This window comes from Natrix helvetica (assembly GCF_964273705.1).
Source record: "Natrix helvetica genome assembly, chromosome: 1".
NCBI lineage: Eukaryota > Metazoa > Chordata > Lepidosauria > Squamata > Natricidae > Natrix > Natrix helvetica.
In genome coordinates this window covers 245,455,573-245,481,391 of record NC_138548.1, presented here as the reverse complement: position 1 = coordinate 245,481,391, position 25,819 = coordinate 245,455,573, and the positions used below count along the sequence as shown (strand labels likewise).

The following is a 25,819-nucleotide window of genomic DNA, read 5'->3' as shown; positions in this document are numbered from 1 at the left end:
AACTGCCAGAACTTTATCTAAGCTGAGTAAAATCTAGTGATCCAGTGCTCTCATTTATCAATATTGGCATATTGTTCATTTTTTCCTCCAAATAATTTGAGTTGACAGTATGTTCAAGAATTTAATAAACAAACAAACAAGCAAACAAGCAAGCAAGCAAGCAAACAAACAAACAAATAAATAAGCTATAAGATGGGGAATCATGCATGATGTTGTTTTTGAGAAAAATAAACTGGAGATTTACCTTATACAGTTGTCTTTGGGGTAGGATAAATGTGGTTTCTTAACATTGATTAATTTTTTTCCTCCCTAGTTTTCATCTGACTATATTGTGGCTGAACTATGATTTATATTTGAGATTGCAAATAAATAAAGTTCTTTGAATACATCAAGTGAGAATCCATGGGGTCGATAAGTCTAGAAATAGAACTTTGGTTCTCTTACAAAAGCAACAAAATCTTATCACTTATTAAGAAATGAAATGCCTTAGAATTGCTGTTTACTAAATACATTCCTAAAGGAAATAAATACAGGCTGTTCTTTGGAAGGGCAGATACTGAAGCTGAAGCTCAACTATTTTGGCTGCCAAATGAGAAGAGAGGACTCATTGGAAAAGACCCTGATGTTGAGATAGATTGAAGGGAAAAGGAGAAGGGGAAGCAGAGGAAGATGATGGTTAGATGATGTCATTGACACAATGAACATGAATTTGAGCAAACTCCGGGAGACGGTGGAGGACAGGAGGCTCTGGCATACAATGGTCCATGAGGTCATGAAGAGTTAGACACCACTTAGTAACTGAACAACAACAACAAACACACCAGTGTTAATCAGAACAAGCAGGTGCTCACAGACATTTAATTGCGAGATACTTTATATCCATTTGCAAATTATCTTGCTGATGAAGACAAAGATGTCAAATGGAAAATCAGATACAGAGTCACAGTGAAAATGATTAATGGAACATTATAACTTGATATAATTTCTCATATTTTTATTGGTTAGTTTGCAGTAGTTCTGTTGATCACGTGCAATAAATCTTTGTTTTCTTGCCAGTGTGAATGATTTTGCTGCATATAACTTTTAATTCTTTCTTGCTACTTTTACAGCGCTCTACCACTTGATATTCGCCCTGCCACACCTGTAATAACAAAAAGCTACCTGAATGGGCCTTCAGACATCCCACTTATTTCCAGAACTGTGGATCAGTGCCTAGAGGAAACCACCCACCGGTTTCCAGAAAGAGAAGCCTTGGTATTCTTAACTGAAGGGGTCCGAAAAACCTTTTCTCAATTTAAGCAAGATGTAGGTAACTGTTACAGATTCTGCACTGCTGGTGTTGACAATTTGTTATTTAGTAAACATTGTATGTAAATAAAATAATTAAAAAGGCTAGAAGGGGTAAATAAAATAACAGGTTGAACTGGCTGCATGTTAAAGCTGAAAGAAAAAAATAAAATAAAAGAATAAAATAATTAGAAAAGCTGTCCACGCTGCTAGAGAAATGCATTTCAAAATGTTACAGAGGTTTTGGCCTTTGGAAACTGCAATCTGAAATGTTGTCCTACTATGTTATCCAATAATTTCTGTTCTTCCCCCACACCCCGCCCCAGTGCGATTCAGCAGAATGGACACACAGCAGGTCCCTTCAATCAAAGAGTGTCACCTGTCAGGACTGAAACAGCTACCTTTTCTGTTGTGGCACCTGCCCTCTGGAATAGCGTCCTCCCAGAGATCTCTAGGGTTCCCACCTACAGCTGCAGTAGAAGGTTAAAAATATGGCTCTGCCCCCAGGCCTGGGTTAGAGTGGAGGCTGAGCAAATTTTGTAGTTTTGTTGCTTTGAAGAATGTTTGGTTGTTCCACTCTTCTGGACATGCATGCTTTTTGATTGCTTCATTTTATTTTCCTTTGTATATACCCGTGATGGTGAACCTATGGCACACGTGCCCAAAGTGGCATGGGAAACTATGTCGCCTGGCACTGCGGCATCACCCATTCCTCTTCTGGGTCTCTGGTGCATGCACACGCAATGATCAACTGGTCTTTGCACTTGTGGCAGTGCTGGAAACCGAAAAAGCTGGTCTTCTGGTTTCCGGCGTGCCCATGTGTACCACCCAGCTGTTCTTCATGCACGCATGTGGCCCAGCAACCGGAAAGCCAGCTGGACGGTGTGCATGTGTGTGCCGGAAACCAGAAGTTCATTTCCTGGCACGCGCATGCTCTCTGGGCAGCTTCTCTTCCAGGTTGCGTCTCCGACACTTGGTGCCAAGAAGGTTTGCCATCACTGGTATATAATGTAAAACTCAGAGTCTTCGGGGGAATCAAATAGTTCCTAAAGTGAAAGACAAATAAATCCATAAATTTCAAGATTGGTTGCTCAAGGGTACCAAGGTTTAGAATTTTAAACAGAATGTGGAAGTGTTGTGGCCCAGCAGGATCCGGTTGAGCTGCTGATGGACTCGGATAGCGAGGAACCAGATGAGTCTGCCTGGACAATGTGGAGGGCCCTGTGCAGGGTTCAGACTCAGAGCAGGGACCAGAGAGGCTGGTTGACCACCAGGAGGCGCCTGAGGCATGGAGCAGTGGGGAAGATCAAAGGCAGTTTGTCCCTGATGCTACATTGAGAAGGGCTGAGAAATGGAAGCAGCAACTCCGTAGGCAGATTCACAGAAGATTATTAAGCACAGGTGATTGTGGATTGGCCCCTCCCAAGAGAGATTATAGGTGAGGCGTTGGGAGGGGACATTTGCAGGAAACAACCGTTCGAATTAGTAGTTAAGAAAATCTATCTGTGTATTCTAGCCGTTTCTGCTCATTTGGACTATTTGCGTTGCTTCATTTGAATTATCTGGGTTGCTCTGTTGAACATGAGTTGTCTGGGCCCTCAGCCAAAGGATTCGTTATCTCAGTAATTAAACAGTGGCAAACAGCCAAGCCTATGTTCTGGTTTATTCACAGGCGTGGAGGGTGTGTGTGTCAGAACAGGAAGTAAACCTTGATGAGACCTTGGTTAAAATAAGGTTCTTACTATATCTATTAAATGCCCAAATTAATATTTCAATTCCTAATTCTTAATTCTATCAGAGATCTAAACACTGTGGTAAAGGCCCTGATGTGACCTCAGATCACATCCATCTTCCTTGGGTTACATGTTTTCCATCTGAACATGGACCCAAGAACATTTTCTGGCATTCAGAAATGTAAGAATGCTGGAGATTTTCATTCACTGATATTTTCAAATGTGGAGTAGGAATGCAGGTTAAATTGCCGATTTTTGCATAGCACAGAGTATTCATTTCATATATTCTATTATTTCTTACCTTTGGAGTTTAGTTTGCTGAAACTCCTATTTTTTTTTTAATTGCAGGTGGAGGAAGCTGCCACCGGGCTTCTGGCCCTTGGTTTGAAAAGGGGTGACCGATTAGGAATGTGGGGTCCTAACAATTATGAATGGGTCCTAATGCAATTCGCTACAGCCCAGGCAGGGATCATTCTGGTAAGTTCATCTCTTATGTAAGCAGTTAGTGGAGGGTGAGAGGCATGGTGGGTTTCAGCAGGCACCACTGGCAGTTCGCACGTGGGTGCGCTGTGCAGGCGCTTCACACTGTGCCCCCATGCACAGTGCAATAAAAATTGTTCTGCGCATGCACAGAAGTGAAAAACAAGATGGCGGCACCATAGGCGCAGGCCAGAGAACCAGGGTTTGGGGGCGTGGCAGTCCTGGGTCTCTGTCGATTCCAGCGACCCAGGCAGCCAAACCACTACCGGTTCAGCCGAACCGGTCCAAACCGGTAGGAACCTACCACTGGTGGGAGGTTAAGGGAGGACTCCGCATAAGGCTGTCATACTAGAGAAGGGACCATGCGGACTAAATAATATTAATCATGCACCAGGTGTAATTTTGCATAAGGTTTGGAGATCATTGCACTTGCTGCACAGCTGAAAACAATCTAGCTTCCTGGTGTAGAATGCTGTCAACTGAAGAGGTGTTTTTTGATCATTGTATTCCACTTCCAAAAAAGGAGGAAATTTAAACAGCTTGCCCCAACACACACATTGACCACGGTCATTTCTCAAGGGTAGGAACCTGCAATGACCTCTATTCACCTCCAACCCAGCAGGAAAGCAATCCCCACCCATCTTTATTCCATGCAATAAAAGTCAGCATTTTCTGACTTTCGATAGCTTGTCGTTCCAGCGCCATCCAGATGGCTTGGGTGCACCATTTCATTCCAAGCTAGTCCCTTCACTCTTGCTGCCTTTTGTGCCCTTTGGCAAGGAACTTCATTCCCTCTGGTTATTGCTTGCTCTGCCCTCTATGGCCATGATTTATTTACTTTTGCAGTTTACCGATACAGCCATAAAATAATTTCTCCATCTCCCTTGAGGTAAAAACGACTTCCCACTTCTAGCCTTTCCACTGTGGCGCCTTGGGCAAGATGTCAGATGCAACTGAGAGTCGAAGTCCTATTCCTGTTTTTACAGGGATTGTGCACGCAACTCAAAAAGAAGAAGCAGAGTTCTAATTATATGGCCATGGCTACCATCTTGAATTTTTTGACACACACCGCTTCCTTGCTGAGGCCCTTCTCCTAACCTAAGAAATAGGAAACATGGTAAAACTACGATGTTTTCTTCTGCTTCTTTTTTAAGCCAATCCAAAAGGAATAAAGCAGCAATTTACTCTACCAATTGAGGGCTTTGGTAGATGAGGTCCAGCTAGAACGTCAGGCTAAAGCAGAGGAAGAAGTTGAAGTCTAACCATTCACACCTTGGTTACAAGCAGCTGAAGTGCAAAAACTAATTTTATGAATGTCATGTGTTGTGTTTTTGAGCCTCTTCCTTGCTATTGATTACTATTGTGAAAGACAAAAAACAGGATTTTAATATGCTTGTGGCAGATTGTTTTACATCAACAAATAGTCAAAGAGAAACGTGTATAACATTGCATGAAAAATAACTATGATTTTTGTGTTACTTGTGTACTCTAGGAACATAGCTGCACAGATTTTATTTTAAAAATGTTCTACATCTTTCACCAACCTTGGGGTAAAATTGGCAAGAATGCTTGCATTGTAAAAAAAAACACATTGCTTTGCGTTGCAAAGGATAGAGATTGTGAAACTAACTAACATGGAGGACAAGAGAACTTGAAAATGGTGCACTTTCTATTTGTACAATATTACTGACTATATTACAACAGATACTAAAAAGGACTTACTTCATAGGAATATAGAATGTAAGGACTGGAAAGAACTTCAGATATCACTAAGTGCAGGATCATCTTTTCCCCCTCCCCTCCTCCTCCTCCTCCTCCTCCTCCATCATCATATATGGAGCCAGCCGTGTACAGCAGCTGCCAAAAAAGCCAACACAGTTGTAGGCTGAATAAACATAGGGATAGAATCACGTGAAGTGTTAATAACACTTTATAATGCCTTGGGGTAAGGTCACACGTGGAATACTGCATCCAGTTTTGGTCGCCACGATGTAAAAAAGTTGTTGAAACTCTGGAAAGAGTGCAGAGAAGAGCAACAAAGATGATTAGGGGATTGGAGGCTAAAACATATGAAGAACGGTTGCAGGAACTGGGCATGTCTAGTTTAATGAAAAGAAGGACTAGGGGAGACATGATTGATAGCAGTGTTCCAATATCTCAGGGGATGTCAAAAGAAGAGGGAGACTTTGGAGCTATTCTCCAAAGCAGCTGAAAGCAGGACAAGAAGCAATAGATGGAAACTAATCAAGGAAAGAAGCAACCTAGAACTGAGGAAAAATTTCCTGACGGTTAGAGCAATTAATCAGTGGAACAACTTGCCTCCAGAAGTTGTGAATGCTCCAAAACTGGATGTTGGATAACCATTTATCTGAAGTGTGGTAGGGTTTCCTGCCTAAGCAGGGGGATTGGGCTAGAAGACCTCCAAGGTCCCTTCCAACTCTGTTATTCTATTCTATATATATTATGATGAAATTTCCATGATGGGAAGCAGAACTAGATCAATAATACATATAGATAAAAGCAAAAGATTCCCAAGTGAGAAGATAAATACTTTAAAATGCACAGGATATATGTTGTTAATTTACCTTCATGGTTCTCCAAAGCCAATATTATCAAAAGATGTTTGACCTTTTGCCTTTGCTAATACTGGGCTGCATGAAGAACTGCACTTCAGGGATCTCTGCTTGCTCTGGATCAAGGCCCAGGAAACCAATTTGCATTTATTCTATTTATTTTGAACTGGCAATCTGGGTCTTACTTAGTTTCTGATTTTACTATTGCTGCATTTCCAGGTGTCTGTGAACCCAGCATACCAGTCCCACGAGCTGGAGTTTGTCCTGAGGAAGGTATGAAAGACTTGTTGCACCATCTCTGCTTAATTTTAACCCTAGCATTTTTGGTGGAATTTTCTGTTCTAGAAATAAGAGTTCTTGAGATAATAGTGAAGTATGGGGAAAAGGACGGGGGGGGGGGGGGATAACTCTCCCTATCATATGTGGAGACATTGAAGTATTTGAAAGTTTTTAGTCATGTGGTGGGAAAGACATCCCTCTATCTCCTATATACTATAGGACCTATAGCATAACACTCACCATTAATGATTGTGGACTTGGCAATAATTAATCAGGATGCTCAAATTTTATGTATCCATTTTATAAGTTGAGCAGTTGCGAATGCTAGGTGCCGGGAGTACTCCACAGAGAGCAGTGTCACACTCACAGTTTGCTTATGAATGTCTAGCTAGCAATTTATAAATCCAGAATACCCGATGTAATGCTTCTCTGCTCAGATCCAACTAAGAGGTTCTTTTATTCTTAATTTGTTGTGCCAGTTAAATATAAACAAAGAATGATCTTATCTTTGCATATGCTAGTGCTCTAACGCCAGTCCACAGAGAAAGTCTAGAGGCTCTCCATGGAAAATCACTGTTGTTGTTTGATGTAGAAAAATAAGGAGTATCAAACAATAAAAGTGAAATGTAAGTCAGTCTCTATTGTATAAAGTGTTAATATTTGCTGTTCAATGTGCACTCAGCTAGTGCCTAAGGATATTTCAGGGTGCCAAAATAAACTCTGATGTTTAACATGGGAGTCAGGTGCTTTTCAACATTTCCTAATAATCTACATCCAGCTGGGCAACTCATGACTCTTGATCCCAAAAGTGTAGCCGATGTAGCCAGGGAACACGGCACCCATTTTCCCCACCAGTTCAGCTGATCTGGACTGCTTGTTTCCTGCTTCAGTTAGACTACCACTGTGCAGGGAAGGCAGGCCTAACTATGCCATTCAACTTTCTTCGCCTTAATAATGGAGGATTAAAACTGTTAAATGGATTATAAATAAAATTAATCCTGCTAGGATTAAGAAGGCTTTGGGACTTGCCTGTCTTGTTTAGTTTTCCAACTAAATGGCTGTAATCCATATCTCACTCATAATTTAAAGTAGCATTTTAATGCCAGGGCATCTCTGAATTTCCCTCGATGTCCACAGCATTATCCCTAATCCAGTAGGCTGGAGGGCGTGTGTTGCAGAGTTGGTGTTTTCAGCTTCATAGTTCCATTCATTTTTTGTTTGTTTTTTTTTGTTTAGAGCCCCCTCCTTCTTCTCTGTTCTTATTCCTCGTGGTTTGTTTGCTAGCAATTCCAATGGCTAACTGCCAGTCCTGCTTTCTCAGTGTTGAAAAATAAGAAGCACAAATCATGTAAGGCATGGAATGTACATTGAATTTGACAGGTTCTGTGATTATTTCTGCTCGAGGAAAGCAATAGAATTACCAACATATTCCAGTGCTGCTAAGCACAGTCACAAAAATGGGTGTTACTTTTGTAGTCCAAAAACCACTTTTTTTACTCTAATATATTTTGCAGAGAGCTAACTTGCTGACCAATTTTGTTGTGGAAGGTTTCGATTGTAACACTCTGATCTTTCACTATAAGCTTACAATGCAGTTAATTTCACTGAATTCGTTGGGGCATATTTCAAAGGAACCATGAGCTATTTGGGACAAAATCTGTACACACACATTAGATAGTGAGTTCCATTCCAGCAAGCCTGGCTCTACCTTGTAGGCAAAAGAGATCATTCCTGACCAGAATTTAAGAATTCCTTATTTAGAGGGGGGAAACAACAACCAGCATTTGAGATGGAACACACATGTACACACGCTGGATTCATATAGTTTGCATTTAAGGTGAGTTGTTTGCAACACAACACATCCAAAGCACTGGAGCAGTGGTTCTTAACCTTTTTGAAAGAATCGCCCCCTTGAGCCATTGAGGAAGTTATCATCGCCCCCCTCCCCCAACATAACCTCTCAATCACAACACAGGGAAATAATTCTTCAATTTATGCAAACACATTTTTTTGTTTTCTTTAAAATCGTCATCAGGACATATCGAAGCAAATAATTTATTTCAAGTCTTTTTCCCGTATCTCAACTGTGTGAAAAAGTCTGATGCCACCCATCACTTTACTCCCAAACTTCGTGATACATGTATTTCATTATTATCTTATTTATTCAAGACACTTAAATGCAATGACCACTGAAAACAAAATTCAATTTCAAGGAAATGAAATGCCCGGAAAAAAAAGAGTAACATTTAATGATTTAATTACAAGTGAATTTTAAGACGCAAAAAGAAATATAAAAAGGGCATAAGAACAAACCGCAATGCAGGAACTAAGAATTTCAAGACGAAAACTCTGAAACTAAATTAAGATTCGAGGAAAATATATATTCATGCACACTGTAAAAAGGGTTCAAAAGACACAAAGAAAATGTTTACGGAAGGAAAACAACAAAAATCAGAGTGACAAATTTAATGCCTTAAACTGAAGAAATATATATATATATATCTACACAAAAGGTTAACACGAAGAGCAGAACAACAAAAAATGAAACCATAAAACCGAGAAAATATAATATCAAACTGGAGTGCATGCTAAAAAAGTACAATACAAAGAGACACACAAAATGTTTTACAGAGCACAACAAGAATTCGAAAACAAAGCTGAAAACTCAAACTGGAACATGAAATCCAATGCAAGCAAATACAACAATAAGAGCTGAGAAAATTATTAACGACGAAAATGTCTATACACAAAAGCAAAAAAAGAACATCAATGGCTGCCTTGTGCTTGGTGAGCTGATGCCAATTTCTTGAACCATTTTTGTTATTCTCATTCTTAAATCACCGCACTCAGTGATCTTCAACATGTTCCTTGACTTAGAAAGGATCTGTTGGACGGTGCTGAAGCCCCTCTCAACTAAGTAAGTGGAAGGAAAGGCTAAAAAGAAGCAACTTAGCTTCCTCCCACAATGTTGGGTAAGTGTTCCTCATTTTCACCCAAAAAGCTTCGCAGCCGTAACTCTGAAAATGTGATTGGGCTTCACAGTCATATTTCAGATCTGTCAGTGGCTCTTGCAGTTTGGGATGAAGTTGTGCAAAGTCTGCTGTGAAAGGATTTAGCACCCAAGTGGGCATTTCCAGATTTATCAGATCAGAGAATTTGGTTTCCATATCTTCTTTTAGTTGCTTCAAGTGGCAGCAAAAAACATCCAAATCTTCTGCTTGGAGTTGACGTTCATTACCAAGGCTTGGGAACTGATACAGCTCCTGGTGATTCATATTGCTTGCAAGGAGGTCCAATTTGGAAATAAATGAGCAGATTACTCCTTTGGCCTTAAGAAAATTGATTTTATGTCCTTGCAGCTTTACGTTCACTTCATTCAGCTTGTCAAAAACATCAGCGAGATAAGCTACATCCAGACGTCGAAGTTTAAGAGAACTGCTTAGACTTGGATCAATGGATTCAAGAAATTCGACAACGGTGTCAAAAAGTTCGTAGAATCGCCGCAAATACTTTCCTTTTGAAAGCCACCTTACTTCGGTGTGCAAAAGGAGACGTTCAAACTCCTCGTCATTTTCTTCACAAAGCTTGTGAAAAAGTCGGTTGTTCAAGGTATTCGACTTAATTTTATTCACAGTGTTAATGATGTAACGTATAGACTCGTGCAAACGGCCACTCAATTTTTTTGAGAGAAGGTGCTGTCTATGAACGATGCAATGGACAGTCATAACTCTAGGTACAACCGATTTTAGATGAGCTTGAAATTCACGACATCATCCAACCATGGATGCAGCTCCGTCGGTTGCACATGCCACGACGTTTGTCAAAGGGATATTTTTCTTATTAAAAAACTCTTCAACCTTTTTAAATATCGAAGAACCTTTTGTGTCGGTGGCTAAATTTCGAGCAAATAAGAGTTCTTCCCCGATCTCTTTATTTCTGTTGATGAAACGGACATAAGCCAATAACAAGGCTTCATTTTCACGAATCGTTGACTCATCAGTCTGCATCACGAATTCTATACTTTTCAAGGTGTCAATAAGCCTTTCTTCCACATCAGCAGCCATTTCATCAATTCTTTTTGCATCACAGCGGCATCACGGGACATATTGCAACTTTTTTCCCATTCACTAAACCGGGCATGGACATGGCCAGCATGAGACGCATCTGACCCATGGGTTTGACAACCCTGGTCTATAGCATAAGCCATGCCTGCTTTTTATATGGACCAGTCCAGAGGTGGGTTGCTCCCGGTTTTACTACTGGTTTGCTTCGTGTGCGCTTTGCTGATTTAAAAATTACTTTCTTTCTTATGTATATTTCTGTAGGTTGGCTGCAAAGCACTTGTCTTCCCTACCCAATTTAAAACTCAGAAATACTATGAGATCTTGAAAAATGTATGCCCAGAATTGGAACATTGTAATCCAGGAGCACTGAAGAGCAAGAAGTAAGTTTATATATTGTACCTCTGAGTGTTATTTGATTCCAGAATTTAGCAGTCTGACATAAATTAACGCTGCCGGAGCATGTGCACTATCAAGTGTACTATGCAAGTCAGAGACCCAGGCTTGTTTCAAGTGAGAGAATGCCCTATAACCGTGATGGCAAACCTATGGCACGCGTGCCACACGGGAGGCGCTGCCCTGTCAGCTGGCCAGCGCACATGCACGCGCTGGCCACCTGAGTTCACCTTTTTAAAAGCTATTTTTTGCCTTCCCCAGGCTCCAGAGGCTTTATAGGAGCCTGGGGAGGGCGAAAAGAGCCTCCCCCGCCCCCCCCCGGAGGCTTCAGGGACCGTCCCTGAAGCCTTCGGAACGCTTAAAACTACCCTCCGAGCAAACCGGAAGTGACTTCCGGGTTGCTCGGAGGGTGGTTTTAAGCGCTCCGAAGGCTTCAGGGACCGTCCGAGGCTTCCCTGATGCCTTCGGAGCGCTTAAAACGACCCTCCGAGCAAACCGGAAGTCACTTCCGGTTTGCTTGGAGGCTGGTTTTAAGCACCCCGAAAGCTTCAAGGAAGCCTCTGGACAGTCCCTGAAGCCTGTTTTCGCCCTCCCCAGGCTCCTATAAAGCCCCTGGAGCATGGGGAGGGCAAAAAAACCAGGTAAAAATGGGGGGGGTCGCGCGTTTTGCGCACATGCGCACTGGGGGGATCGTGCGTTGCATTATGGGTGCGGCACGCCCGCACTCGACCCCACTGCGCTCCCCCCACTTGTGGCATGCGAGCCAAAAAAGGTTCGCCATCACTGCCCTATAACATGGCCCTATACCACGCCTTTCTTGTTTGTGAGGCATTAGTTCAGGGCATACAAACTTTGATCGGATTCGCACATGGTGCTAAACTATAATGTATATTTGTGTTATTGTTGGTTTTGCTTTAATGGCATAGTTTGTTATGCGATCCTAGTCTATAACTTTGCATTTAACTATGGATCTCCACAGGATCAGCCTCAAACTTTATGTGAATATACACTATGTTCTTTCTCTTTTCAATTTAATTATGATTGAAATGTAATTCAATTCAGTTTACTTATGATTAAATAAATGTTAATACTTCAAAAATGCTTAATGCGAATAATAAGCAAGCCAATGTTCATTGCTTGCCATTCCCCCCCCCCCTTGAAAACTTTATCTGGATATAATAATGGGCAAAGGTCATAAATGTGCAATTCTGGTTCAGTTAGTGTCTCTCATATACATTTATAATGATCAGTGTATTCATTAACAGGTTAAGCACTGACACACATTGACACAGCCACTCCTTTGACCTGAGGAATATTCTTTTTCTCCTGGATAGAGTGCTTGTGGCTATGGATTCCTAATCTTTTCTCCAAATGTATTTATTTTCTTCTAATCTATTCTCTAAAGCAAGCAATCACCAACTGGGGGTCTGTGGACTACTGGTGGTGCGCGAGAAAATTTCCGTGGTCTGCAGGAAAATTATTTGCATTTTTTATATTTCATCATCAGAAAAAAATTGTATACAGGAAGTCTTCGACTTACAACCATATATTTAATGACCGTTCAAAGTAACAGCAGTACTAAGAAAAATGACCATTTTTCATACTTACAACCATTGCAGCATCTTTATAGTCAGATGATCATAATTTGGACACTTGGCAACTGACTCGTATTTATGACGGTTGCAGTGTCCCGGGATTATGGGATCAAATTTTTGCAAACTTCAGACAAGCAAAGTCAATGGGGAAGCCAGATCCACTTAATATCTGTGTTACTAATTTAATAATTGTAATCATTCGCTCAACAACCGTGGCAAGAAAGGTCATAAAATGGGCCAAAACTCTCTTAGCAAATGTCTTGCTTAGTGAAATAAATGTTGGGCTCAATTGTGAGCCGTAAGTGAAGCTGTATTTGATTTGACCTACAGTTGGAGGACTTTATTCCACGAGCTTCTTTTTACATTATGAGAGGTTGTTAAACTCTCCCTTTTGTCATATAAGTGACCGGGTGTTCCTTTGCATCAGATTACCAGAGCTTTCGGTTGTCATCTGTGCGGATGCCAAGCTACCTGGCGCATTCTCAATCCAGGAAGTGATGCAAGCTGGAGAGAGCAGCCATATGAAAGAGCTGCAGGGGATACGGAAGATGCTGATCAACAAAGAACCGATTAATATTCAGTTTACTTCAGTAAGTGCTTTATCAACCACTGGGTATCTTCTCCAGTGTTTTTAAAAAGTGCAATCCGTGATGATCCGAGACAGGAAGTTTATTTTTTGTCAAGCGGACTAAGCTGGTACTTTGAATTTAGTGCAAATAATTGTCGATACTGATTTTTGTTGCCCTATGGCTCTTTATAAAAAGGCAATTGTTTTATATTAAGGATATGCAAACCCTCTGAAAAGGGTATTTTGGGACAGGTGTGTAAGTACAGGTAAATCTTGATGATCATAACGGAGCCTGCCTTTATGGTCACATGTCGTGGCGGTCATTGGATTTTACCCCCATTGTTGTTCACTCCAATGAAATGTTAAACGAGCAGGCCGGTTGTTAAGTGGAGAGTGGGCTGCTTCCTGGGTGTGGGGAGGAGCCATTGGAGGCCTAATACAGGGCCAAGCCCACCTGCCCTGGCCCACCTAAGGCCTTCCCCACCCCCAAAGATGCCCCTGGCTACCTCCTGCACCTGGAGTCCCAAAAGGCCTTTACCCACTCTCACAAGAGTCCTTCTAGGCCATAAGCTTGATTCCCACCCTACCAGTGATGGTTCCGGCTGGTATGCCCCAGTATGGGTGTACCGGTGGCTGCTAAGAGCAGCAGCCACCATACTGGAACGATGCTTTGGATGACCCACCTGCCCGCCCTCATTCCTTACCTCTATTTGAGCTAACTGGGCCATTTGCACAAGCGCACGCAGCGTACGGCACCTGCGCGATGCTCCGCCGAGTAGCTGGAGCGTCGTAGGGCGGTGGGTGCACACACACGCACAGCGTGCATGCCCATGATGGACGCCTGGACTCGTCGCAGCATATCGGTTGCAACGGGATCCGGAAACCGCCACTGCAACCTACCAGGGGTGGGTTCCAGCAGGGACTATGGCTGGTTTGCTTGTGAGTTCATCACACACATACAAGTTTGATGCCGCTGTGCGCACATGCGCAGTGCAAAAAATTGCTCTGCGCTTGCGCAGAAGCAAAAAACAAACCGTGAAAACCGTTTCGGGAGCGTGGCAGGCCTGGGTTGCTGCCGGTTCCAGCGACCCAGACCGCCAAATCAGTACTGGTTCAGCCAATCCGGTCCGAACTGGTAGGAACCCACCACTGCACCTACCAGGCCAAATACCCTTCTCCTCACTTACCTTTTGAAGAACTCTGAAGTCTTCCAGACCACTGAATGACTGGCATGATTCGGGGGACAAACTGCTTCGTTTTGCTGCCCTAATGAAGTCTGCACATTGCTGCAGAAAGCTTCTGAATGCTTCGTTCTGCTGCCTCAAAAAGGTCTCCGCAGCATTGCAGAAGTTGTTTGTGGGGGCTACACTCGAGTCACTGCTGTGTGGCCCCAAGAAAACTGCCTTGTTTTGCTGCCTTAACAGGGTTGACTTCTCTAAGGCAGAAAACAAAGCCGTTTGTCTGCCGGCTGCCCTTTTGTCCCTGCTCACAAGTGGGCAGGACAAAATAGCAACCGCGTTTGGATTATTGCCAGATGACCTGGCATGATACATGACCTGCCCTCCTTCCACAACACCAGATCCTAGAGCTTCAACAGGTAAGTGTGGTGCATGATGGGCATTTGGGAAAGAGGCCCAAATGCTGTATGGAGGAGAGAGGCAGGGGGTGTTGCAGTGATCCTGTCGTGGGTGGTAAGGGTGTATGGCTGCAAGGCTGCCATTTCACTACAGCGGAAGGCGGGATAAGGTGGGATGTATGAGAAATATAATCTAATAAATGTTTTAGTAATGATCTAACAATTGTTCTATTGGCTTCTAGCCGTCCATATTAATAAGGCTTGGCTAATTCATGCTTCAGGAGTTTCTGTATCTAATACACATTCTATTTGCTCCAGGCCATCTCTATTCCTAACTTCTAGTGTGGTATGCAGGATATCCGACTCTTTTATCAGTTATCAGTTCTCTAACCACCCAGAGGTGATACAGATTTTACATGCCTATTCTCTGTGAATAAGCATTCTTTGTTCTTGCCAGAAAGGTCCCACAATTGCAGGATTCCCTCTTTCCTTTCAAGTGCATGCCATAGCCTTGCATTGTTTTAGCGGAAATCCCATCATGGGGGAGGAATCATTAATGTTCCTTACCTCTCCTACCTTGAGGACAGACACCCTGTATCTCATTTTTCAGAGTATGAAATATTATGACTTTTGAATTAATGGAACTTAGCATGTGGCTATATAATATTAACTTCAAAAATATTAGTCAATATGAGGAAGAAAAAGTGCTATGTAAAAGCATACACACATTTAAAATATCTTAACCCATGAATGTTTCAGGGCCTATTTGGTTTTTTTGGGAGAAGGGGTATCACTACATCTTTTGGGTTATATTTCATTTAGATTGCTGCGTGCTGGGAACATTGGACTGCATGGGTCAGTGTTGCTTAACAGAATGAGAGCAATTGTCCAAGCTTGTAGCTATTGTGAACGGAACCTCAGACTTTCTCCAAGCACAGTATATGCAACATCAGCTAGGACAGTAATGACTAACCTTTTCCGGACCGAGTGCCCAAAGCGCATATGCAGGTGCGCAAATGCACACAGGTACCTAAACCCCCAAAATGCAGTGCGTGCGCCCCCGTGCATGAGCCCTGTGCATGGGCCCCGCTTCACGCACCTGCACCCCAGCACACCCACACCCCCTACGCATGTGCGCGCCCACCGCACATACACACCGCATGTGGGGTGGCCCCCTGCACCCCGCACACACCCTGCCACCTGCACATGCGCGCATGGTGGCCCCTGCGCCCCACCCCCTGCGTATGCATGTCAGAGACCCAAAGACCAGCTGGCCAGCAGGATGCACCAGCACATGCATGGCGGAGCTGAACTGAGGCAATGGCTCGCGTGCCATAGGTTCGCATCACGAAATGGAGAGACATTTCTCCAAAACCTCTTACCCTGAAGTCCAAAGGTAATTTAGAGGTTAGGAATCATGCCATATATTATATTTCACCCACCTCATGCAACAACCTTCCCCCTCCCAAATTACTTGGCCCTCAGGTTTGGTTATATGATTAGGTCTGGGGCTCCCAACAGAACTGGAGGCTTGTCTCGATAATTTCATTGTTGAGGGGGGGGGGGCATTCTTAATTCTCCCTTCACCTCTGCTTGTATTTTGGGTTTTAAGGATATTTACTACTTTTTACATTTGCATTTTGCTGTTTTTAATACGTATTTTTGGTTTTGCCTATTGTTGGTGCACCACCCAGAGTCGTCTTCAGTGAGATGGATGGCTATATAAATTTGATTGCTTATTTATTTATTTAATAACAATGCCCTAGTACACTGAAGGCTAACCTTTTTGTTGTTGGGTGCCAAAAATGCAAGGACGCATGTCGCAATAGCGTGTGTGCGTTCTGGCACTCATAATGCAAAGCATGCCCCCACATGCGCATGTGTGCACAACCCCCCCCCACATGCTACACCACTCGCCTCCCAGCTGAGCTTGGTAGTTCCTCCGGGGGCCCAGGGGAGGCTGGGTGTTGGGCCTGTTTTTCGCTCTCCCTAGGCTCAAGAGGCTTTCCTGAAGCCCAGGGAGGGCAGAAACAGCCTCCGCTGGCCCTCCGGAAGGCTGAAAATCAGCTGGTCGTCACGCGCATACGGGCTTGAGCTGACAGCTTGCATGCCAGCAGCAGATATGGCTCCGTGTCCCCCTGTGGCATGCGTGCCATGGGTTCTCCATTACAACTCTAGTATTTGAAAAGAATACAGGCAATTTGTAACTTGACCAGCATACAATCCCAACCAAATAACAAAAGGATTTGTAGACAAAATCCAAAGATTGCAATCCAATACATTTCTGGAAACTACTAAGTCCTACCTGACAGAGGCAATCTGTGACTCTTTTCTGCCTCTGTGGAATAAAATTGAAACCCTCTTTTCATTCCTGCTTGGAACTATAATCAGCTGCCCTCCATTCCTTCATTTTTTCCACTTCCTGTCTACTTTAGATGGTCCCTTAATCTTTTCCTTTCTGATACAGTAGCTGTTTGAGCTACGTGTGACTCTTCCTAACTTTCTGAAATCTGGCCTGATCTTGTATTAATGGGATTTTTAGAGTTGGGACATCATTATGACATCCCATTTTAAAGCAGTTGATCTCTTATAACTTGTATAATGTGCTAGGATCATCCTAATTAGTGAATACGTTCTCTCTTTCCTTCAGGGAACGACAGGAAGCCCCAAAGGAGCAACACTTTCTCACAGTAATATTTTGAATAATGCAAATTTTATTGGCATAAGACTGGGAGTAAATCAGATGGTAAGTCTTCTCTGCCTGCTGTACTCTTTATGTACAGAATGGAAACTCTTCAAATGCTATCTCTACAGATAAGAGAACTTTTCATGATTGTATCATATGATGTTCTTTTGGTTTAATTAAAAAAAATGTATTACAGTTTTCAGGATACAATTTGAAGATTAGTAACCGAGGTGTTTTTCAAAGAACTATATAAAGAATCAATCGTGTTTTGCCCTCAGATTTTAGAAGCCTTGGCCTTCTTACACACTACCAATGTAATTTTTTAATAGGATATTCTTATCTGTAAATCAGGGGTATCAAACTTGATTTTATTGAGGGCCGTATCAGGGTTGTGTTGACCTCGGGGGGGCTGGGGGGAGCATGGCCAGCTTGACATCACACATCCTGGGAGAGCCTGTGGCCTGAGTGCTCTGCCAGCAAAAACAGAGGTTGGGGAGGGGCTGCGCATGGCCTTTGTAAGCTCCATTTTTAGTTGGGACGGCCTGCTGCAACTCTCTACCAGCAAAAATGAAGCCCCGCCCCCGAGCGGCCCTCATAACCCCGTTTTCGCTGGCAGAGGCACCATGGACCAGACCTTCGTTATTTCCAGGTTGCCCCCAAGGGCCATATCTAAACACTCCGTGGGCCAGAACAGGCCCACGGGCCTTGAGTTTGACACCCCTGCTGTAAAAACGTTCCTGAATTTTCAATTATAGGGAACTTTTTACATGGAAATTCCTATTTAAAAATGAAACAAATATTCTATAGAAGACTGGGAATTGAAGAAGTCCAGCCTGCCCTTCCCTTTTCCTGTCACTATTCCATTTGTGTAACTCCAACGTTCTCTTCGTAAAGCTCCAGTACGGATTCTTCTTGCTTATGGGATAAAATATTATAAACACAATGAAGGTTTTCTATTGGAAGATATCTCACTCCTATCTTGTTTGTTTTGACCCTAGGAAGCTCGTTGCTGTGTTCCCGTTCCTCTCTACCACTGCTTAGGATCTGTGGGCGGCTGTATGGTGATGGCTGTGCATGGTGTCTCCCTTATTTTCCCATCTCTCAGCTTCAATGCCAAAGCCACTCTGAAAGCTATAGAAAAAGAAAAGTAAGAATCTGGCTGAAACTATGTTGTGGAAAGAGTATTAATATTAAAGTTATTTGTACTAGTAACTAGTTAATAATGGGATGCGGTGGCTCAGTGGCTAAAATGCTGAGCTTGTCGATCAGAAAGGTCGGCAGTTCGGCGATTCGAATCTCTAGCACCACGTAACGGAGTGAGCTCCCATCACTTGCCCCAGCTTCTGCCAACCTAGCCGTTCGAAAGCACATAAAAATGCAAGTAGAAAAATAGGAACCACGTTTGGTGGGAAGGTACCAGCGCTCCATGCGCCTTCGGAGTTTAGTCATGCCGGCCACATGACCACGGAAATGTTTTCGGACAGTCCTGGCTCTTTGGCTTTGAAATGGAGATGAACACCGCCCCTTAGAGTCGGGAATGACTAGCACATATGTGCAAGGGGAACCTTTACCTTTTTAACTAGTTAATGCTAATTACAGTTACCCTTAGTTTAGACCAGTGGTTCCCAAACTTTTTCAGTCCACAAACTTGGTGCTACAAACTGATCCTTAGTGCCCCCCACCCAGTGGTGGAATTCAATTTTTTTTACTATCGGTTCTGTGGGCGTGGCTTGGTGGGCATGGCTGGGGGTCATGTGACTGGGCGGTTTGTGCGATGGAAGGAAGATAGTAACAGTAAAATTCAAAACTGCAACAATTAATTGCACATTTATTCAAAATCCAATTTTAAAACCTTTTTAGTTAATGCTAATTCAACAAAATTATTGAACATGATCCAGTGATACCAGGTTTTCAAAGTCTGATAGTCATTTATCAAGAACCTTAGTAACTAGTAACTTAATAAACTCAGTAAAATTTAGTAACTACTTCACTGTGCAGTAAATTCTTAATGTGATGGATGGGCTTGATGAAGTGATACCAGTTTCCCAATGTCTGGTTTTAAGTCACTTAGCAGGAGTCTTAAATCACTACGTTCAGTAATCTAGAGTCAATTTCTTTGCTTGGAGAGAAGTTGGATGACCACACTGAAGCCATGTTCCACCAAATATGATGTTGGAAATGCAACAAGGAGCTTTCTGTAACCAAAAGTCTTGGTACGATTTCTTAAACTTTGGCTTTAGCTCAATGTCATTTTGCAGCTCTATGAGTTGTTCCTCCACTACCCCATCTTCCTCAGTATCTGAAAATGGATTTATCACCCAATCTGGAATTTCCATCAAAAGAAGATCCTTATATCACTCAGACATCTAAGTATTAGAATGTCAGAGAAACAACTTTAGCTGGATAGTCACATCCCTGCAATAACATCATTGTAATTTTCAGTTTCATTCATTTCTACAATATCAACACTAGCTTTGCTAATAACCTCTTCCAAACCATCTACTTAGTCTTTAAGATTTGGTGGTCTAAATATCAAAAACGGTTGACTCACATCACACATCTAAGCAAAACTGAAGTACAATCTATTTTTTCCTTTAAAAAATATATATATAAATTTTAAGATTTGTATTACTGTTTTCATCCAGTCCCCATCCAAAAATGACAAGAAACTCTGGTGTCATTTTTTTAAAGCAACCATGAACAGATAATTGCTCATACTTGCCTTATATTATTGGCCAAGTTATGCTAACATTGTTAACCCTGCTGCAAAATTTATGTGTGCACATATCCACACATACAAAGGCATACAATATAATCTTATCTCCTTCAGATTGCCAATTATTTTGCACGACACAAACATTCTGCTTTTAAATGCTTATGTGGTTTCATATGGCTAAACTTCTGCTCGCTGAACCAACTATTCAAAACCAGTAATTCCGCAAGGAGAGAGGATGGGAATGGGGATATTTCAAAAACTAAACACATATCCTAAAAGAAAATCCACCCGCGACCAGCATTGAGTGGAGCTTTTATAAACTTTAGAATAAATGAGCTGGTCACTCTTGAATTTAAAAATAAAGGGGAATCAGAATATTTTGAAGTATGAAACAGATTTTATGATTGGTATAAGACAAGATGACAAGACTGGAACAAATGTATATATTGTGATTGGACAGAAGGATAGACAATGTATTAAGTAGATTAATTGTTAATGGTTGAAACTAGCTGTACATAATGTGAATGTATGGTCACTCCAACTCCGCGGTATTGCATTGTTTTAAATGTAAAAATAATAAAAATATATTTTAAAAAATAGAATAAATGAGCTGGAAGGGACCTTGGAGGTCTTCTAGTCCAGCCCCCTGCTCAAGCAGGATAATCTATACTAGAGGTCTTCAAACTTGGCAACTTTAAGACTTGTGGACTTCAACTCCCAGAATTCTCCAGACAGCTATGAACTTCAACTCCCAGCTATGCTGGCTGGAGAATTGTGGGAGTTGAAGTCCACAAGTCTTAAAGTTGCCAAGTTTGGGGATTCCTGACCTATACTATAGTGGTATATACATATAGTATACTATGCCTATATCAAAGAAAGCTCCCGTGAGTTTAACAACATCCGTATTTCCAAGGCTAGAAACGGAAGATTGCAATGTGAGCAAGCTCCTGCTGGTAATCCAAGCGTCCCTAACCAAAATCCACACCACCAAAAGGGAGCGACCGCACTTCCGCTCATCACCCCCTCTCCCCAGTTACTTTTACCCAGCAGCGTCTCCATGCAAAGGAAAAGGATGGCATGAAATATGTGACCATTTTTTAAACCAGTGGCAAAGAACTCTCTCGCAAGGTCAAGTAGAATTCGATTGGTGGGTTTTTTTTCCCCATAACAACACAGTGCATGATCTCCCCACCCACCAATCGTTTAAAAAAAAAAACTTTTCACAAGCCAAGCCAGTTGCTTAAGAAGCCAGCGGTGTTGGGGGGCAGGCGATTGAAGCGGCACGTGCCCCTCTCCTGGGAGGAAGGCAGTGATTGGAGGGGAGGGTGGTGACATTGCTTAAAGGGAAACCCACAGCTATTTCCGGGTTTGTTTGGGTAATTTAGTCCTTCTGCCCACGCCGATGGGCTTTAAACAGTCCATCTTCTGCTCGGCAAGTTTCTCCTTTCCATCTGAGAATTAGCTAAGGGGAAGCTACCAACCTAGGGGCGACGCCCTCTGCAGCCAACACAATACATGATCTTTTTTTCTTTGCCCACTTAGTGCCCCCCTGCTGCCCCACCTTGCCTCTTAACGTCCCCCTAAGTCATCCCACCGCCCCTCAAAGGGTGGTCCGTACCGCCCACGTTGGGATCCACTGGTTTAGGCCTTCGCTACCTTTCCCTCACCCTGTCCCCCCTTTTGCACCCTTTTCTCTTCTTTTGAGACAGAACTGGAATGTCTTCGACTCTTCCTTGTGTGGACCAAGCATACAACATGTGCAGGCAGTTTTTGGATACCTCTTTCCTTCTTCACTGAAATATGAATATTGATTTGAAATATTGATTTGATCTTGGAATCCTAAGGAACAATCACTTAAATATGAGCCAGCAGTGTGCTGCAGCTGCCAAAAATGCCAATGTACTCTTAGGCTGCATTAACAGAGGGATACAATCAAGTGATAGTACCGCTTTATAAGGCCTTGGTATGACCACACTTGGTATATTGCATTCAGTTTTAGAATAGAATGGAGCTGGAAGGGACCTTGGAGGTCATCTAGTCCAGTCCCCTGCTCAAGCAGGAGACCCAATACCATTTCAGACAAGTGGCTGTCCAGTTTCTTCATAAAAACCTCCAGTGATGAAGCATCCACAACTTCTGAAGGCAAGCTGTTTCACTGGTTAATTGTTTTGGTTGCCACAATATGAAAAAAGATGCAGAGACTCTGCAGAAGAGTGCAGAGAAGAGTGACAAAGGGGACTGGAGGCTAAAACATATGAAGAGCGGTTGCAGGAATTGGGTATGTCTAATCTAGTGAAAAGAAGGACTAGGTGTGACACGATAGCAGTGTTCTAGTTGCCACAAAAAAGAGTGAGTCAACCTATTCTCCAAAGCACCAGAAGCCAAAACAAGAAGCAATGGATGGAAACTAATCAAGGAAGAAGACAAATTAGAAAGAAGGAGAAATTTTCTGACAGTGAGAACAATTAACCAATGGAGCAGAAGTTGCCTTCAGAAATTGTGGGTGCTCCATTACTGGAGGCTTTTTTTAAAAAAGAGACCCGACAGCCACTTGTCTGGAATAGCACAGTGTCTCCTGCAGTGGGGTAGGAGTAGAAGACCTCCAAAGTCCCTTCCAATTCTGTTACTCTGTTCTGTTCTGAAACTGATGCCAATTACCAAGGTTTGAGATGCATGCCTCATTTTCCTTTTCGATGGGAAAATAGTTTCCTACAACTACATAGGAAGGACACTTAGCCCTGCAGGTAAATTTGATTGGAAAGATAATCTGTGTTTATTTCACCAGCCTGAAATTCTTTGTCTTTCTTTGCAGTTGCACCCATGTGCATGGCACTCCAACAATGTTCATAGATATGTTAGGCCAGCCTGACTTTGACAGCTATGATCTCTCAAGTCTTCGAGGAGGTGAGTTAAAGGAACCTGAATATTGCAAAGCAAATAATTTAATTCATTAATAACTTATATTTAAATAAATGTATTTGCATATTGCACAGCCTTTGTTTAAACTCCCCAGACCGTTAAATTCCTATATGTGAAGGCATTTTATGAACTAAGCTCTTACTCGTTAGCCTTTGCTATCACTGAAAGAAATGCATTTGTAAAATACTCTCCCCAAATGTGATTTGGCTTAATGCGCATCTTATTGACTGAATTTTTCCAGCAACATTTCCAAAACTGGACTTTTACACATGCTTATCTGAGCCTGACCAGAAATAAACTCTCAGAAATAAACTCTCAGATAGAGGAGCATAAATCATTTCCAGATGAAAGCATTCTGGTTTCTGTTCTTGTCAAGTATCATAATAGGTCATTCTGACCCAGCCAGAAGCATTTTAATCTTAATCTTAAATCTTAAAACTGATCATTTCAGTTGGAAAACCAAATATCAAAACATTGCTGTTGGAATGTAGAAAGGTCAGAGTTGGAACACACCCATATTCTAGGGGTTCTTAAAAGCCCAGATAACACACAGTCATGCTATTTCTTCACAAGCCCACATGCAAGAATAATACATTGGAAAAATGTAGCCAGCCAGATGAACGGGTATATGGTTTGGACCAGTGGTGAAATTCAATTTTTTTTACTACAGATTTTGTGGGCGTGGCTTGATGGGCGTGGCAGAGGAAGGATACTGCAAAATCCCCATTCCTACCCCACTCTGGAGCCAGCCAGAGGTGATATTTGCTGGTTCTCCGAACTACTCAAAATTTCCGCTACTGGTTCTCCAGAACCTGTCAGGACCTGCTGAATTTCACCCCTGGGTTGGACCCAACAGAGTAGTCCTAGAAAGCCAAGTTGGCATTTTCCATGGAAGGTTTACCTTGTTTTGTGTTTCCGTTTTACTTATTTTGCTATTCCTCTTACCGAAACAGCAAGGAGGATCACATATTGGTTTAATTAACTGTATTTATTTTTATATTCACCAGTGTGTGGCAGTAGATGTTAGGCATTGGTTGCACCTACATTCTGTATTCCTAAAGTGCATGGAAGCACCTCAAAGCAAATCTTTGCAAAAACAAATCTCAAGTGGGAGTCCAACTAATTGTCTTCAAATAAGTTGAGTCTGCCTATTTTATATATGTGATTTGGCTGTAACTCCAACTCTAATGAGAAATACTGTATTAGGGATATCACGGAAATTAATCAGTGGAACAGCTTGCCTCTAGAAGTTGTGAATGCCCCAACACTGGAAGTCTTTAAGAAGATGTTGGATAGCCATTTGTCTGGAACGGTATAGGGTTTCCTGCCTAGGCAGGGGGTTGGACTAGAAGACCTCCAAGGTCCCTTCCAACTCTACTATTGTATTGTATTGTATTGTATTGTATTGTATTGTATTGTATTGTAAATTATAAAGAATATTTATATTTTAAAATCTGCAGTAATCTTAGAAGATTCTTTGAAGAAGTTTTTTTTTTCTTTTCCCCCCTCCTTCTAGGGGCTATTGGAGGATCACCTGTGCCTCCTGAAGTCATGAAGAAGATTATCAACAAAATGAATATGCGGGATATAGTAGTGAGTCATTTTTTTATTCTTGAATTGTGTAGTTTCCTTTTGTGTATATTGTAGATGAACACAGGGTGTTGGGCTTGACCTCACAATAAGCTTTGCACTGTGGTTGCTGCACGTCAAGATGAAGAGATAACACAATTTACTTTGACAAGGTCATGTTCCCTGCCTCTAGAGCAGTGGTGGGTTCTTGCCGGATCGCACCGGATCGCGTGCTCCCTTTCGGCGCTGAACCCGGAAGTACATTCTTGCCCCGCCCCTGGCGACGGGACGACGCTTGCCTGCGCTCCACCAGCTCGGCTGGGACCGGAGACGTTTCCTCAGCGGAGCGGAGCGCCTGAAAGGGACACAGGCTCAGCCTGCCAGGCTGCCACCGCTCCACTGAAGACATTGCTGAGCAGAGAAACGTCTGCGGTCCCAGCCGAGCTGGTGGAGCGCAGGCAAGCGTCGTCCCGTTGCCAGGGGCGGGGCAAGAACGTACTTCCGGGTTCAGTGCCGAAAGGGAGCGTGCAATCCGGTGCGATCCGGCAGGAACCCACCACTGCTCTAGAGATAACCGCAAAAGCTAGAAGAAGCTTCCTCATTTGTGCTCATACAGTGCAGTATATGCAGAGAACTCCTTGAAGTTGAGGCAGATGGCTTCTTTGCTTTGTTCTTGGCAGCCAAGAGGGGGCAGTATTGCTTCATAAAGCATTCAGGGAAGAAGTAAAGTATTTGGCTGGTGCTTTCATTGAAGCAAAGCATCCCTTTAAAGACCTATACAACTCTCCCACCATCGTTACTATCTTTCTGCATAAATGTTTTTCATTAGCTTTTTCAACTACTCTTAAATATAACCGATGGTACAACTAAACTGGGAACAGAAGATGTAGCAGGATTCTGTAGGAAAGAAGATACCTCTGTAAATAGCTATAGGGACTTAGATGGGCAAGCACCAAGAGAAGGATTCATTTGCATTAATACATCTTGATATGGGAATGATTTGAAGCTTAGTTTGAACACTATGAGTTTGCTCCCACTTTCTCTTCGACTAAGGCTAGGACTGCTCATAATTTGGTAAGTGCTGATCCCAACCCCAATTAAGTTGCTTCCTTTGGATTTTTAACTTCTTTGATAATGATCATAGGAGTGGAGGCTTTTTAGAATCTATGGGCTTATGGCATAGCACGGGGCTGTGTTTGGGAAAAAAGTCCTTTAATTTCTCTCTGTCTCTCTTTTTGGCAAGAAATAGTTGCTCCTACTTTCTCCAAAGGGCTAGAAAGCCCATTTCTACTATTGTATTGAAAGTAAGGGCCCCAAGCCTTGAGAAAATAGTGGGAAGTGGTGAGGTGTTGTCCTTCTCAGGGCAATTGTATAAGGGAGA

General features: G+C 42.5%; 1 protein-coding gene across 1 annotated transcript in view; it reads left to right on the top strand.

The window, feature by feature from the left end:
• ACSF2 (acyl-CoA synthetase family member 2) overlaps window positions 1–25,819 on the top strand; it is a 76,891-nt gene that overhangs the window by 11,462 nt on the left and 39,610 nt on the right. The window contains exons 2-10 of the mRNA XM_081937077.1: window positions 1,110–1,305; window positions 3,369–3,497; window positions 6,293–6,346; window positions 10,678–10,796; window positions 12,832–12,994; window positions 17,199–17,294; window positions 18,233–18,381; window positions 22,763–22,854; window positions 24,386–24,462. Coding sequence (XP_081793203.1) covers window positions 1,110–1,305; window positions 3,369–3,497; window positions 6,293–6,346; window positions 10,678–10,796; window positions 12,832–12,994; window positions 17,199–17,294; window positions 18,233–18,381; window positions 22,763–22,854; window positions 24,386–24,462 — 1,075 coding nt within the window. The remainder of the gene's footprint in view (window positions 1–1,109; window positions 1,306–3,368; window positions 3,498–6,292; window positions 6,347–10,677; window positions 10,797–12,831; window positions 12,995–17,198; window positions 17,295–18,232; window positions 18,382–22,762; window positions 22,855–24,385; window positions 24,463–25,819) is intronic.